At 37.0% G+C, this 15562-nt stretch overlaps 1 protein-coding gene across 6 annotated transcripts in view; it reads right to left on the minus strand.

Moving 5' to 3' along the window:
* Nucleotides 1–15562, minus strand: part of akt3a (AKT serine/threonine kinase 3a) — a 340324-nt gene that overhangs the window by 55266 nt on the left and 269496 nt on the right. For 4 of the 6 annotated variants that reach the window (XM_078557381.1, XM_078557382.1, XM_078557384.1 and 1 more), the window contains 2 exons: nucleotides 12037–12159; nucleotides 9245–9373 (listed from right to left, as the gene is read on the minus strand). The exons of 1 other annotated variant lie outside the window; for it this stretch is intronic. In XM_078557381.1, the coding sequence (XP_078413507.1) occupies nucleotides 9245–9373; nucleotides 12037–12159 (252 nt within the window). The remainder of the gene's footprint in view (nucleotides 1–9244; nucleotides 9374–12036; nucleotides 12160–15562) is intronic. One more of the 6 variants, XM_078557383.1, reaches the window with a different exon arrangement.

Consider the following 15562-nt stretch of genomic DNA (forward strand, 5'->3'; position numbering starts at 1 on the left):
TGTGGAGTGCTGTTAAATGTCACCATTCTGATTAGTAGCTAGATTTTTTAGAACTAATTTTTAAACTGATCTTTAATAAATTTTCCATGATATTTCAGTTTCTACCTTCATCCCATATGCATGTCTCAATTTTTATTTTGCTCTATGTAATTTCTTTTAAAAAGTAATTTTATTTTAGGAGTTTATTTAGGAGTAATCTGACTGGGTACTTGGATAGCTTGCTGACATCACTGCAGATGCCCATTAAACTTCGCCATAATCGGTTGCACATCAAGAGAGTTAAAATTCTTGCAAAAGAGATTGCTAGCTCTCTCAAGCAAGACTTTCACGGAGGTCAGCAATGAGTGCACTTGCTTTGCTGCTGACTGCAAACTTCAGGCCCTTATTTTTTTCCCTCATTTTTCAGATACTCGTCTTTAAGGAAAGTCCATCACCAACACTAACAGCTAAAGGATGCATTCACCTCAAATGATACTGGTCATATGACCTGGTCTTTGCATTGACACATTAGGCACTATCTAGGATCTTTGGAATCCAAGTAATAATTTTCTTGCATACTCCACATTACCAAGAATTCCCAATTAATGAATGATTAACAAACAACATCAAAGTCAGCTTTGAAGTCCAAATAATTTTATATAATGTAGTAATAGGAGTCAAAAGTCAGGACAACACTCTGAGCAATTACAGTGGGTACAATGTACAATACCTTGCAGCAGCCCTCAATAATGTTCAAAACACCAGTTTCTCTTCTCACATAAAAATACCAAGGAATTAAAAAAACAATTGTAGCAATAATAATTATTTGTATTTTCACTGTGCTGACATGCTTGGAACTGTGCCATCAGGTTGACATTAAATTACAGTTTTTGGAAAATCTTTTATGATATATCTTTTCTTATAATGTTGAACTAACTACAATAAATACATTCTTTATACAATTATTTCTCATGCATCATTCATTATGTGGATATTTTCTGAAATAAGGTTTCGTGCAACTTAAATCACTTAACATACTCACTGTTTTAAAAAGAGGCATAAAGATGCAATATGTTGCTGAACGAAGTGGGGTTTGGAGATACAGAAGGTCTTGCCATAATCTTCCCTACATACAGGGTAGGTGCCAGAGGATTGGAGTGTGCCAAATGTGACACCTTTATTCAAGGGAGGATGTAAGGGCAGTCCAAGCAACTACAAGCTAGTTAGTTTAACATCAATTGCGGGTAAGGTTTTAGAAATAATAATCATGAACAAAAATCAAAAGGCACTTGGAGTGGTTTGAATAAATGAGAGATAGCCAACACAAATTTGTAAAAGGTAGATCATGTTCAACTATCTAGTTGAACTTCTTAAAATCAAATAACAGAAAATATTACAAACGTACAAACGAATTAGCAGTCGTCGGCCGCTCGGCCCCTTGAGCCTGCTCCACTATTCAGTAATATCATGGCTGATCCGAATGCAACCTCAATTCCACATTCCCGCCTACCCCCCGATGACCTTTCACTCTCTTGCTTATTAAGAATCTATCTACCTCTGCTTTAAAAATATTAAAAGACACTGTCTACTTCCACTACCTTTTCAGGAAGTGTGTTCCAAAAGCTCATGACCCTCAGGAAAAAAATGTTCTCTCATTTCTGTCTTAAATGGGTGACCCCTTATTTTTAAACAATGACCCCTCGTTCCATATTCGCCCAAAAGAGGAAACAGCCTCTTCATATCCACCCTGTCAAGACCCCTCAGGACCTCGTGTTTCAATCAAGTTGCCTCTTACGCTTCTAAACTCCAACAGATACAAGCCTAGCCTGACAATCCTTTCCTCAAGACAACCAGCCCATTCCAGATATTAGTCTGGTAAACCTCTCTGAAATGCTTCCAACACATTTACATCCTTCCTTAAGTAAGGTGACCAATACTGTACACCAGATGTGGTCTCACCAATGCCCTGTATAACTGAAGCACAACCTCCCTACCTTTGTCAAAAACAGAAATACCTGGAAAAACTCAGCAGGTCTGGCAGCATCGGCGGAGAAGAAAAAGTTGACGTTTCGAGTCCTCATGACCCTTCAACAGAGCTAAGTAGAAATAGGAAAGGGGTGAAATATATATATAGCGAAACGTCAACTTTGTTCTTCTCCGCCGATGCTGCCAGACCTGCTGAGTTTTTCCAGGTATTTCTGTTTTTGTTTTGGATTGCCAGCATCCGCAGTTTTTTGTTTTTATCTCCCTACCTTTGTATTCGATTCCCCTCGCAATAAACAATAACATTCTATTAGCTTTCCTAATTACTTGCTGTACCTGCATACTAACCTTTTACGATTCATGCACTAGGACACTAAGGTCCCTCAGCATCTCAGAGCTCTGCAATCTCTCAACATTTAGATAATATGCTTTTTTTATTCTTCCTGCCAAAATGGACAATTTCACACTTTCCCACATAATCCTTCACTTGCCAAATTTTTGCCCACTCACTTAACCTATCTATATCCCCTTGTAGCCTCATGCCCTCTTCACAACTTACTTTCCCACCTATCTTTGTGTCATCAGCAAATTTAGCAACCATATCTCCAGTCCCTTCGCCCAAGTCATTTATATAAATTGTAAAAGGTTGAGGCCCTACCACTGATCCCTGTGGCACACCACTCGTAACGAGTGTAACATTCTGCCAACCAGAAAATGACTCATTTATACCTAACTCTCTGTTTCCAGTTAGCCAGCCAATCTTCTATCCATGCTGATACGTTTCCATGAGCTTTTATTTTCTGCAATAACCTTTGATATGGCACCTAATCAAATGCCTTCTGGAAATCTGAGTACAGTACATTCACCAGTTCCCCATATCAATTGCATGTTACTTCTTCAAAGAACGCCAATAAATTGATTAAGCATGATTTCCCTTTCACAAAACCATGCTGACCCTGCCTGATTGCCATGAGTTTTTCTAAATGCCCTGCTATAATGTCTTTAACAAATGCTTCTAACATTTTCCCTATGACAGGTGTTAAGCAAACTGGCCTGTAGTTTCCTGCTTTGTCTCCCTCCCTTTTTGAATAATTTGCTATCTTCCAATCTAATGGAACCTTCCCCAAGTCTAGGAAATTTTGGAAAATTAAAACTAATTCATTAACTAACTATCTTACTAGCCACTAAATAGATGAAATGAATGTGGTGGATGTTGTCTATATGGACTTTAAGTGTTTGACAAAGTAGCACATAAAAGACTGCTTAACAAATCTAAGGTTCATGCATTAGGAGGGTCAATGTCCAATTGGATTTTAAAAATTGGCTTAAGGGCAGAAAACAGCAAGTTGTGGCAGATGGTGATTTTTCAGACAGGTGGATGGTAGACAGTGGTGTTCCCCAAGGCTCAGTGTTAGGACCACTGCTTTTTAGCTATATATAAAGAACTTGGATTTTGGAATACAGAGTAGAATTTCAAAATTTACTGATGATACCAAACTTGAAGGGGAACGGACAGCCCAATGACAGATGGAATTTAATATAGAGGTGTGAGTGATGCATTTCGACAGAATAGGGAAGGGAAAAGGAGAGGCAATGTACACTTAATGGTACAGTTCTAACGAGTGTGCAGAAACAGAGGGGTTGGGGTTGCATGTGCATTGATCTTTGAAGGTGGCAGGACATATTGAGATGGTGGTTAGCAAAGTATATGGGATCTCGAGTTTCATAAATAGAGGCATTAAATACAAAATCAGGAAAGTTATATCGAGCCTTTATAAAGCTCTGGTGGGACTCCAACTGGAATACTGCAACCAGTTCTGGTCACCACGCTTTAGGAAGGATGTCAGGGCCCTTGAGAGGTGCAGAGAAAATCTACTAGAATGCTCCAGGATTAGGAATTTTAATTGCCAGGTTAGGTTGGAGAAGCTAGGGTGTTCTCCTTGGAGAAAAGGAGATTGAGGGGAGATCTGATAGAAGTGTACAGGATTATAACAGGTTTGGATAGGTAGACAAGGAAAGACTGTTCCATTGGCTGATAGTACAATGACTAGCAGACTCAGTTTAAGATTTTGGGCACAGGTTGCAGGGGGAATGTGAGAAAGAACTTTTTTTTTTGCACAAGTGGTAATGATTTGGAACTCACTGCCCATGAAGGTGGTGGAAGCAGAGGCGATCAATGATTTCTAAAAGGAAATTAGATGGGCGCTTGAGGGAAATAAACTTGCAGGGTTATGGGGATGGAGCAGATAAATGGGATGGACTGAACTGCCCCATGGAGAGCTGACATGGAGTCGGTGGGCCGAGTGGCCTCCTTCTGTCCCATAAATGACTCTCTGCTCTAACAAAATTATAAGCAAGTAATCTCCTAAATGACTGTGGGAGAGAGCTGTGCAAAAATCAGGCAATTCTCCATTAGGCTATGGAAAATTTCAGGATGAATATTATCCCCATACTACTCTTCCAGGCCATCTATCAATTTGTTGAGGATAACAATGACTGCATTTTTAAGTAAGAGCACCTGTGAGACAATGCAAAAAAGGAGCTGGAGTTATGCTGCTTTTCTTAATGTTATTCTACTGCTGCCAATCCAAAGGCGCAACAGTGAAACAAATGCAAGCTTATAAGATATAATTCCTCAAGGTACAACAAAACAAAATAAACTTTGATCCACTTTTGTGGTAATGCAAAAATGAAAATTAGCTATTTTTTTGGTTGGATTTCAAACTTGACCTAGAAAAATATTTACAGCAACATTTTCCCATAAGCAACATAACCCTCTGTATCTGCTAACTAATTACACTCAAGGTTTGACATTATATATTTTTTTGAACATGCTCTGCTCACTGGCATGGTTGTATTCCCTCTTACATACTAACACAAATGAAAAACCTGAATGAACAATGACAATGGATAGACAGCTGCAGAAACTGGCACAGGGAGCACACAACCGTGTCTACAGTCAGTGTGGTCATGACCAACTGCATGAACTAGCAAACTGATTGTAACAAATTGATTCACACCCAGCCCATTTGATGAGGTATATACCTGCTTCAGAACAAATTTGATTTAAGGATTTCATAAATTTTAGGTTCTGTAGGACTTCCAACCTCTAGGTTCTGAGCAACATTTTTATCTCTTCTCTTTTTTCCTATGAAAACTGTAAATGATTATGATTGTGTTATTGCTTTCATTGAATAAAAGAGTGCAATACTGATGAAGAAAATCTGGAAATTTAATTTTAACCTCATCACATTTTAGGCATGGTAGAAAATAGTGAAGCGTAAAGTTAATCACTTGGTTCATCATCAGGCCATTCCTTACAAAGAACCATTGAAAACCTGGTAAACATTTCACAATCTACAGTCTTTGGTGCATCCTGTTTTCAATCAAAACAGAATATATGCTGGCAACAAGAAAGTTTTTACTATTTTACAACAGCTCTGTAAAGCATTTTACTGGGTTTCACAAGTACCTGTACCACCCTTCCCATCTGTCACCATCTGCCATTATTTAGCATCCACTTTTTGTGAGAACACATCATGATGCAAATATCACCCAGCACTTAAGTTATTTGTTGGCATCATTGAGTGTTAGGCCACAAAATTTATTTTCACATTTGAAGTTTTTAAAAAACACAAATGCAGTCTACTACATTGGATTAGCAAAAAGCAGCTTTTACTAAGCTTCTCATTTCTTAAATCTAGAGAATGAAAATTGCTCACCTCAGTTTACACTGGAAAAAAATTCAAATTGAAACTATTTATGATTAAAAAATATATAGTACACCAGTTGCTGATGTCTATCTCAAAATTACCATAATAATGTCTTATACCATATCTCCAATGTACCATTTTGACATGCTGCATGTAAAAGTGGCATTAGTTTCATAGGTTTTAGACTGTGAATTAATTGGAATTTCACAAAATCTGCAAAACATTTTCACAGATGCCTTGAGCTAAATGCAAACATCTTTCCCATTTTGCTTTTCTTTGGAAGTCTACCTCAGTCATACATCATTTACTGACCATGAAGGCAACTTGTTTTCTGTTCTCTACCAGTGTTATTTTGCAATTAGCATTAGAAAGTGTGAAAGGGTAGACTTGATTGCCCAAAGAATTGTTTCCCAACTCCCAACCACCTCTTGCACATATGAACATACAAATCAGAAGTAGGCCATTCGGCTCCACGAGCCTGCCCCGCCATTCAATAAGGTCATGGCTGATCCGATTGTAGCCTCAACTCCATATTCTGCCTACCCCCTATAACCTTGACTCCCTTGTTAGTCCAGAATCGATCTACCTCTGCCTTAAAAACATTCAATGACCCTTGCCTCCACCACTCCTTGGGGAAGAGAGTTCCAAAGATTCAGGATCCTCAGATAGGGAATTTCTCATCTGTCTTAAATGAGACATCCCTTATTTTTAAATTGTGTCCCCTAGCTCTAGTGTCTCCCACAAGGGGAAACAGCCTTTCAGCATCCACCCTGTTAAGTCCCCTTAGGATCTTATATGTTTCAATAAGATCACCACTAAATCTTCTAAACTCCAATGGAAACAAGCCCAATCGATTCAACCTTTCCTCGCAAGATAACCCCCCACCCCATCCCAGCTATCAGTTGAGTGAAATTTCTCTGAACTGCTTCTAATGTATTTCTTAAATAAGGAGACCAAAATTATACACAGTATTCTTGATGTGGTCTCACCAGCACACTGTACAACTGTAGCAAGACATCCTTACTTTTAAATAATATATTCAAAGGATCATCCTCCACCATTTCCAATGGGAAGACTAGACGCAGACAGGTTGACTGCTCTGCAGAACACCTTCTCTCAGTCCACAAGCATGACCCTGACGTTCCTGTCACTTGCCATGTCAATTCACCATTTTGCTCTCGTGCTCACATTTCTGTCCTTGGCCTGCTACAACATTCCAGAGAAGCGCAACACAAACTGGAGGAACAGTACTTCATCCTCCAATTAGGCACTTTACAGCCTTCTGGACTTAACATTGAATTCAACAATTTCAGATCACGAACTCTGTCCTCCATCTTAATTTTTTCAACCCCCCCTTGCCTTCCCCCCACAAGGGCCAGTCTGCAACTTGTTCTCATGTTTTGCTTTCAAGAAGTGCTAACCCTTGTTCTGCTATTACATTCTAACTGACCTTTATTCCACTATTAACACCTGCCTTAGTCTTTAACACTATTATTACCACTCCCTTTGTCTTGTGTCAATGACGTCTTTGTCATTTAATTTCTCCTGAGCTCCAACCTATCCCTGGCCACTATGTTGCTCCAACTGCCCCACCCCCACTCTTCTACAGGATAAAACCTATGACATATATCTCTCTTCAGCTCTGAAGAGTCATATGGGCTCAAAGTTAACTCTATTTCTCTCTCCACAGATGCTGCCAGACCATTTTCCGGCATTTTCTGTTTTTATTTCAAATTTCCAACACTGCAGTATTTTGCTTTTATTCTTACTTTTATATTCCAATCCCCTTGTAATAAACACCAACATTCCATTTGCCTTCCTAATCACTTGCTGTACATGCATACAAACTTTTTGTAATTCGTGTATTAGGACACCTCAGAGCTCTGCAATCTCTCTCCATTTAAATAGTATACTGCTTTTCTATTTTTCCTGCCAAAGTAAACAAGTTCACATTTTCCGACATTATACTCCATCTGCCAAATTTTTGCCCACTCACTTAAATACCTACAGCCCTTTGCAGGCTCCTTATGTCCTCTTCACAATTTACTTTCTTATCTATTTTTGTGTCATCAGCAAATTTAGCAACCATAAACTTGGTGCCTTCATCCAAGTCGCTGACATAAATTGTAAATAGTTGGAGCCCCAGCACTGATCCTTGTGTCTCTCCACTCGTCACATCTTGCCAACTCGAAAATGACACATTTATGCTTACTGTTTCCTGTTAGTTAACCAACCCTCTATCCGTTTTAATATGTTATTCCCTACACCTTGAGCTCTTATTTTGCATAGTAGCCTTTGATGTGGCACTTTGTCAAATGCCATCTGGAAATCTAAGTACAGCACACACATAGGTTCCCCTCTATCCACAATGCTTGTTGCTTCCTCAAAGAACTCCAATAAATTAGTCAAACATGATTTCCCTTTCACAAAATCATGTTGACTCTGCCTAATTGCATTGAGGTTCATTATCTGTGGGTTATTGTCTGTTCTTTTACTTGGCACAGCCTAGATCTAAATTCACCACAATGGTAATTTCAGATATGAACCTGCATTTTACTTTTTTTTTGGTAAATCACCTGGTATTGTGTCAAAGTACTACCTCCAATATGGAACTTCTAAAATTTTATCTTGTCATCTACATCAGACAACATACTTTGTGACCACTAGCTTTTGATAATCTTAAACACAGAAAGCTTGTTACAAAATCACAACATGATGGGACTGTTATTTCTGGATTTTACTGCTTCTTGAAATACACTGTGTAAATCTGTTCCAATTCTGTGTACAAACAATTAGTAACCAAAAAAAATCAGATTGTTTTTTGAAAATAGGGGATAGTAAATGCACATTTTGTTAATATTAATGAAAAGTACTCAAAGCTAAAAATTAAATATGTCAACATTAGGACTAGTTTATTCACTCTCTCAACAATTAAAGCAAACCATTCTAAATGCTGAAGCAAAACGTCATTTATTAAGTGCTCCTAAAAGACTCTTGGAATGGATTTCAGAATGCAGCTCCGATGCAGTTTGAAGCAAGTACTAGATGTCTGAACCAGACGTAATTATTTCATCTCTAAAGGGTCACTGATATTTCCAAAAAGAAACATCTTATCGTGAAAACCATTCTTTTAGTGTTCAGTCTTAACAGGACAATTTCTTTCTCAGTTCTGTATTCGATTTACTGAGAATTAAAAATTAGGTTATTCAAAAATAATTACAGCAAAGTTACTTTATAATTGCCTAGATTTAAAGGGGGCTTTGTCAGGATGTAGAGCCTTATATCATTTTTTTCAAGATAATGTCACAAGAAAAGTGATGGAATGACACACTGCAATAAGATTTATGTCACTATGTTGTATGTTTGGCAAACAAAAGATAACAGTTTAGCCAATCATCTTTTCATGAAGTTGATGTTCTTAAAATTTAACATTCTGAAATAATTTTAGCAGCTTTCAGAAAATATTTCATCTCTGGCCTCTGCTAGGATATCAGCATGAAAACATAATGCAGCAGAACTCCACAAATCAGCATTGGAAGATCTGGTGACTTTAATTATAATGATCCTACCTCAGGAGCCAAGTATTCTGGTGTACCACAAAATGTCTTCATGGTAGCAGCGTCTGTAATTCCTTCCTTGCAAAGTCCAAAATCTGTGATTTTGATGTGACCATCTTTGTCTAACATTAAATTCTCCAGCTACAAAAAAAAATCCATTTAAATACTAATTTTTAAAAATAAGCAATACCAACTGTCGTCAGAACCTAAGACAATAGGGAAGGGAATCTAGGAGGGGTACATTTTATTCTAAACCCTCTATCTTATAAAGTTGACTGGAATATTGATTTTTTTTTTATAATTAACTTTCTTACTGACATGAACAGAGAATCTAAAGTTGAGTTTTCTTCTCAGCATTTATATTCTGGTGATAAGACTAATGGAAAGTGCCCTGCAACTCCATTAGAAAAGCAGGGAGTGTGACTTTAAACTGGCCCAAGTGTTGTAAAACCCCAAGAAACCAAATTACAGGAAATGGGCACAGTTTGCACAGACTCTAACATGGCTTCCTGGTGTTGTACAGCTCTCAGGCCGTTTTGAAGTTGTGCCCCTGCTGCTTCTAAAGAAGCTGCACAGGGATATTCTCTATGTCAATTATATAATTGAAGCAGCCTAACACAGGAGGAGACTATGCCTGAGAATTCATATGTCAGTAAGGGAACAATGAGAACATTTTCTTGGACTAATATTTTATTCTATAAAATGGAGGACTACTTTGAACAAATACTCATTAAGATAAAGTACTAAGTTTTGCAGTTTAAGTGTCCTCCCCAAGAGAAAATGGCAAAAACTAAATTGTAATGCATTCTAAAAATGTTTTATCTAAGTTCTATCAACAAAAGTTGGTTTAATCATCTTATAGGTTTGGAATTCCATTTCATTGCTCTTGTTCTGTTATTCTGATCACTAAAGACAATTCAAGCCAGAATACAACAACAGCTTCCATTTATATAGCACCTTTAACATCAAAAAACACCTAAAGGTACTTCATAGAAGTCTAATCAGATAAAAATCAGGCCACACTAATGACAATGATAATAGGGAGGGTGTCTGAAAGCAAAGTTAAAGATGTTGGCTTTAAAGGAGAGGGAAAGGAAGAGAGAGAACAGGAGAGACAGTGAGGTTTAAAGAAAATTCCAGAGTAAAGGGAAAAATGTACAGCTGCCAATTGTGGGGCAATGGAAGTAGAGGTATAAGAGGTCAGAGTTGGAGGAACACAAGAGCTCTCAGAGGGTTGTAGGAAAAATGAAGTTTTCTTCAGGGCAGGCAAGGACTTCATTTCTGAGTGCATATATCTAAAGAAATTAAATTTAATATTCCTTTCATTTGTTCAACAAATTAGAGTTTAGACAGATGTCATAAAATTATAATCTGAAACTCAATTTTCAACACATCTTACAAATTGAAATGTGCTCATTTATAATGAATCATCATATGTTATGATGTTTGAGTACCATAAAATCTCATTCTACCCATCCCATTAGAAAATGTGCTTAAAACATTAATTAGCAATAAATTTTAAAACATGAAGCAAATATGGCAGTCAACTCTTCCACTGATATTTTGATTATTTGCACGATTTTTATCTTAATGTGTTAAACCTCCCTTCATCCCAACATTTCTTTATCAAATTTATATACTTATCCTCGCTAAAAGAATTACACAAACCAGCCATGACTAGACATAGTTTCTATTGGTTGCAACAGAAGCTATATTACAACCATAAAAAATTAAAGCCGCAAAAATTAAGAGCACAACATTGTCCATTTAGCCCATAAGTGTCAGCTTTTTGTGAGAGCAATCTAAAACTAACCAATTGTCCAGCTCTCTGCACAAAGGTATGCATCTTCCTTGGTTATTCAATTGTCCCTTAAAAGAGTTGCCTCAACTATCCCATGTCAAAGCATTCCATGTTTGAATGAATCTCTGAAGAAACTTTTCATAACCTATCTCCTCACTCTTAATGACAATTTTAAATTGATGACCACACATCACTGACTTCTGTTTTCTGCAGTTTAGGCCCCCGTACTCAGGAACAGAAAACTCCAGCTCTCTATCCTCCTTGAAGACCCTCCTTAAAACCCACATTTCTAACTAAACTTTTGATGAACCCTAATGTCTTTTTCTTTAACTTAGCATCCATTTTTTTTAGGTTACACATGTGAGGGGTTATTTGGAACATGTATTTATATTGTACCTTTACATAGAAAACAAATTGTTTTAGTTGAACTATATCAGTTACAATTTGGAATGCATATATTAAGTGTTGCATGCACACTATATTTAAATATCTATTAGATAAAAATAAATAATACCCAGTGGATTAGTGTATAGTGCTGAAGTTTGCATCCAACATTCATCATTTAGGCAAGCTCACTATTTCAACCAGTATTGGCTGTAAAATTAACAAATCACCAACACACTTCTTCAAAAGAAAATGGATATGAAATGCAAAGGAACAAACAACTAGTTTTATTTGTCCACACTCAGTAGTGACTCATGATGAAATGTTGACAGGATGTGGATGTAGGCCACCGCCTGCAGCCACAGTTGAAAGTGAGTGTGGGAAATGAAAAAAATTTAGGAGATAAAGTACAAAAATGTGGACTATAAAGTTTGTTTCTAAAAAGGCAAGTAATATTTTAAACTGTCTTTCAAATCCTGAAAAGAAACCGTGTCCATTATTACAATAATCTGTGGTGGGAACAGCAGGTTCAGCTGTTGCAAGTAGGCTATGAATAATTTCAAGTATGTTCTTAGTGAGGTAAAAAAGAAAAAGGTACAAATTCTGATTACATTGTTACCTTGAGATCTCGGTACACAATCTTCTCGGAATGCAAATAATCTAGAGCCGAGACAATTTCTGCGCCATAGAAGCGTGTGCGGTCCTCTGAGAACACTCGTTCTCTCGACAAATGGAAAAACAGCTGCAGGGTAAACAGCGGGGACAGTATTGTAATAATTACTGATTTAGTGGGGAAAATTAACACAAACATAAAACACCTCTCATCACCATATTGTGATGATAGATAGTGCACCCTTGGTAGATACTGATGGCTCCTAGACGGCAGCTGGTTTATCTTTCAAAGTTTCCAAGGGGAAATGTGAGCTGCTAAATCAGCTTTTTAATCAATATACCAATCTTGTTCTAGACATTCTGTGCACTGCCTATTTAACCTCCTACTTACTCCTGAAAAAAAGTGCAGCAGTGCGATCTAATTATCCTTTTCATATTGTCAGATGTTGAGCTGCATTGTCAAATACCTGTATGTTCACACTGTCATAGGCATTGATACAAATTACCACTGTTACCTTCAAACAGTCCCATATTAATTGACCTGCCATCAAAATTTGCATAAGAAAGACCTGAATGTGTCAAACAGGGATTAGTCATCCTAACTAATCTACTGCTGTAGCTAACAAATTTCACATATTGGAACTAAAGGGTCCACTGCGTCAATCCAAATCTTTTGAGTTTTATTAATAAGACTTTGTGAACATTTCGCTAAGGAAAAAAGCTAAATTATGCATTTTTCTGTGATTAAAACCAGTTGAATAAAATTATCCAAACTATTATATTTTAGAAAAAATAATTTATACTGATTCTTTTAATGGAATACATAGGAATATAAAAATAACCTGAAACTAATTATTAAATTGTGACTACTTAACATTTTATTTTAAGATAAAGCTAAAAGTATAATTGCTTTATATAGGCGGCATGGAAAACCCATGCTATTATGTAGCCAAGTTATAAAAAAAATCTAATTTTGGATTATTGTGTTGAGAGCAAAAGCATGCTAAATGGTCATGATCTCATAACCTTAAATGCATAGGCATATAAAATGCAATTATTTTGGATTAGTAAAACAGCATACAAACTTAAAACTAGCAAAAGTATTGAATAAAATAAAATATAATTAGTTCAAAATACAAATAAACTACTCAAAAATATTCTTAAATACTAAAATAACTAAATATATATTTGAATACATTTAAGTCCAAGTTGCAACTTAAGTAAATTTTACATTCGTTCCACTTGTAATATCAAATGTAAGATCCTAATGATCAATTATAGTCAACTGCTGAATTTCTTTGATTAAACATTTCAGTGCTATGGTACCTTTTACAAATCTACTGTTTTTTTTACTGCATTTGATCATTTATTAATAGGTAATATTGAGGTAATTACAGATGAGGAAGACAGGCCATTTGTCCCATGTGAGTTCATTCATCCAAGAAGCCACAGAAGTCCCATCGTCACATTTTATTGTTTCTTAAATTATTCCAAGGTTTTTACTTCTCCTGTTTTATTATTCTTTACTTAAAATATTAAGTATCGGTCCCAAGTCCAGGGCTCATGAACAGTCAGAAAAAACATTCTGTACAGATATACAGACCAGCACGCAAATAATTTTCCTTTAACTTACTGAATTGAACTTGGATGGTATTGAAATTACCTGTAAACTGGAATTATTTACCAGGGATGTCTGAATTTTAGGTCGTTCAAAGTCAGGAATCAGCATGAGTTCAGGGGAGTGCTCCAGCACCATAAATGGTGAAATTACATATTGCAAGTATTACCTGTTAGTGAGTTGCTGTTTTGGTCCTCCTCATGCATGCACTACCCTTCCCGTTCCCACCCCACCCCCCCCACTCCCCCGCCATTAGCATAGCCTGCTCTTTACTATCCTAGGTCTAGCAGATCACTTCTCAAATCCATCTTTCCAATGTTCAAAAGCTCAACTTTCTCTGGTTTTGCTTCATAGCGTATTGTTGCGTGATCAGTCATTAATTATGTAATACTCGGCATAGTCAAAAGATAGGAGGTGAATCCTATTTCAAAATGCATAACTATCAACTGTCATCATCCGTCCATCAACTGTCTTTGAGATGTTTCATTAGATTTGTCTCTAGGTGGTGCTGTGGCAGTGGTGCTGAGACAGTAGTTTTTAATAGCCTAACTGCTAATAGCTGCCAATTTATATTTGGTTAATAGCCCCGATATTTCCAGGGAAATGGGTTAGTTGAGTGGCAGAGTGTCGTAAAATCCATTAAGGCTTAGGTCGGGAAGGTCCTGCTGAACTTAAAACCAACACATCTGCCATGTGATGCAGCAGAGCCCAATGTGTCTGCATGTAGTTGCAAACTTTGGTCATCAGGTGTTGTTGTGGAGCAACTCAAGTTTCTGAGTCTCCAATATAGTGTTAGCCACATTTGTAAACTACAGTAAGCTTAAAAAAGCAGGAAATTTTAACTATAAATTTAAAGAAGATTTAAAAATTTTGCATCAACAGATTGCCTGAAGCCTCCCTTTTGGACCATCTTCCCCAGGATTCCTTGGGTCGTTACTCTCTCAGCCTGCAACCTGCAGAGCTCCTGGGTTCAAACAAGTTCAAAGCACGTTGCCTTACCCCACCCCACCCCACAAGGTGAAATTCCCATCAATTCTGCTGGCTGCTCTTCCCAGTCAGCTTTCCTGTCACCTCACCTTCTCCACATATGGCAGTTGTAGCAATTCATTTGTTACCCACAACCTGATGAGATATATCACTGTATCAACTTGTCCTAACTGTAATTTTACATCACTGCCCGAATGCCCCAATTTGGTAGAAATCAGGAAAACAATTGTAATTATTGTCTAGCTGTTGTATTTAGGTGGATTTGAGAAGGGAAATATCAAATATTGAGTCTGTGTGCAAACAGTTGGGATTCAAAGTAAGTCTTACTTAACATAAGTGTTTTTTTATATGCATACACAATGAAACAAAAATCACAAATTACATTCATTGAAACTTATATCTGTGCAAATCATATTAAAATATATTTTAAAATTGATATTTATATACACTAGTTGTATATGAATCCGATCTGGCTTCCTTCCCACAGCAGCTCATTCTGCCAAAAATCTTAAAATGAAGAAAATGAATACACCAAAGAATTCAGTTTTCAACGTGGCTGGCTTTTGAATCAAATCATAATTTATTTATAAATGACCAATGCAATACTTTCAGAATACTTTCAAGAGAGAAAATGCTTTTGATTTTCCTTATTTTGCGTTCAACCGGTCTTAAAGCTCTCATAACACATCACCAGTTATTTTAATTGTGTAAAATTCTATGCAGCGCTTCCTAGTGGTTTAAATGATCTGGAACACATATGGCCTGTTCTCTCAGCCTTTTGCCCAGCTACTGTTTCTCCGTCTTCAGATTTCAAATCCTCTCTCCTAAAGCCGTCTGCTTTGCTCCCAGTTCTAGGCGTCATCTCCTGTCACTCGAGGACGAGTTGTTGTGTTTTATGAATGAAATGAAGCATGAAGACATACAGGAT

Source organism: Cetorhinus maximus, chromosome 14 (genome assembly GCF_964194155.1).
Source record: "Cetorhinus maximus chromosome 14, sCetMax3.hap1.1, whole genome shotgun sequence".
NCBI classification, from domain to species: domain Eukaryota; kingdom Metazoa; phylum Chordata; class Chondrichthyes; order Lamniformes; family Cetorhinidae; genus Cetorhinus; species Cetorhinus maximus.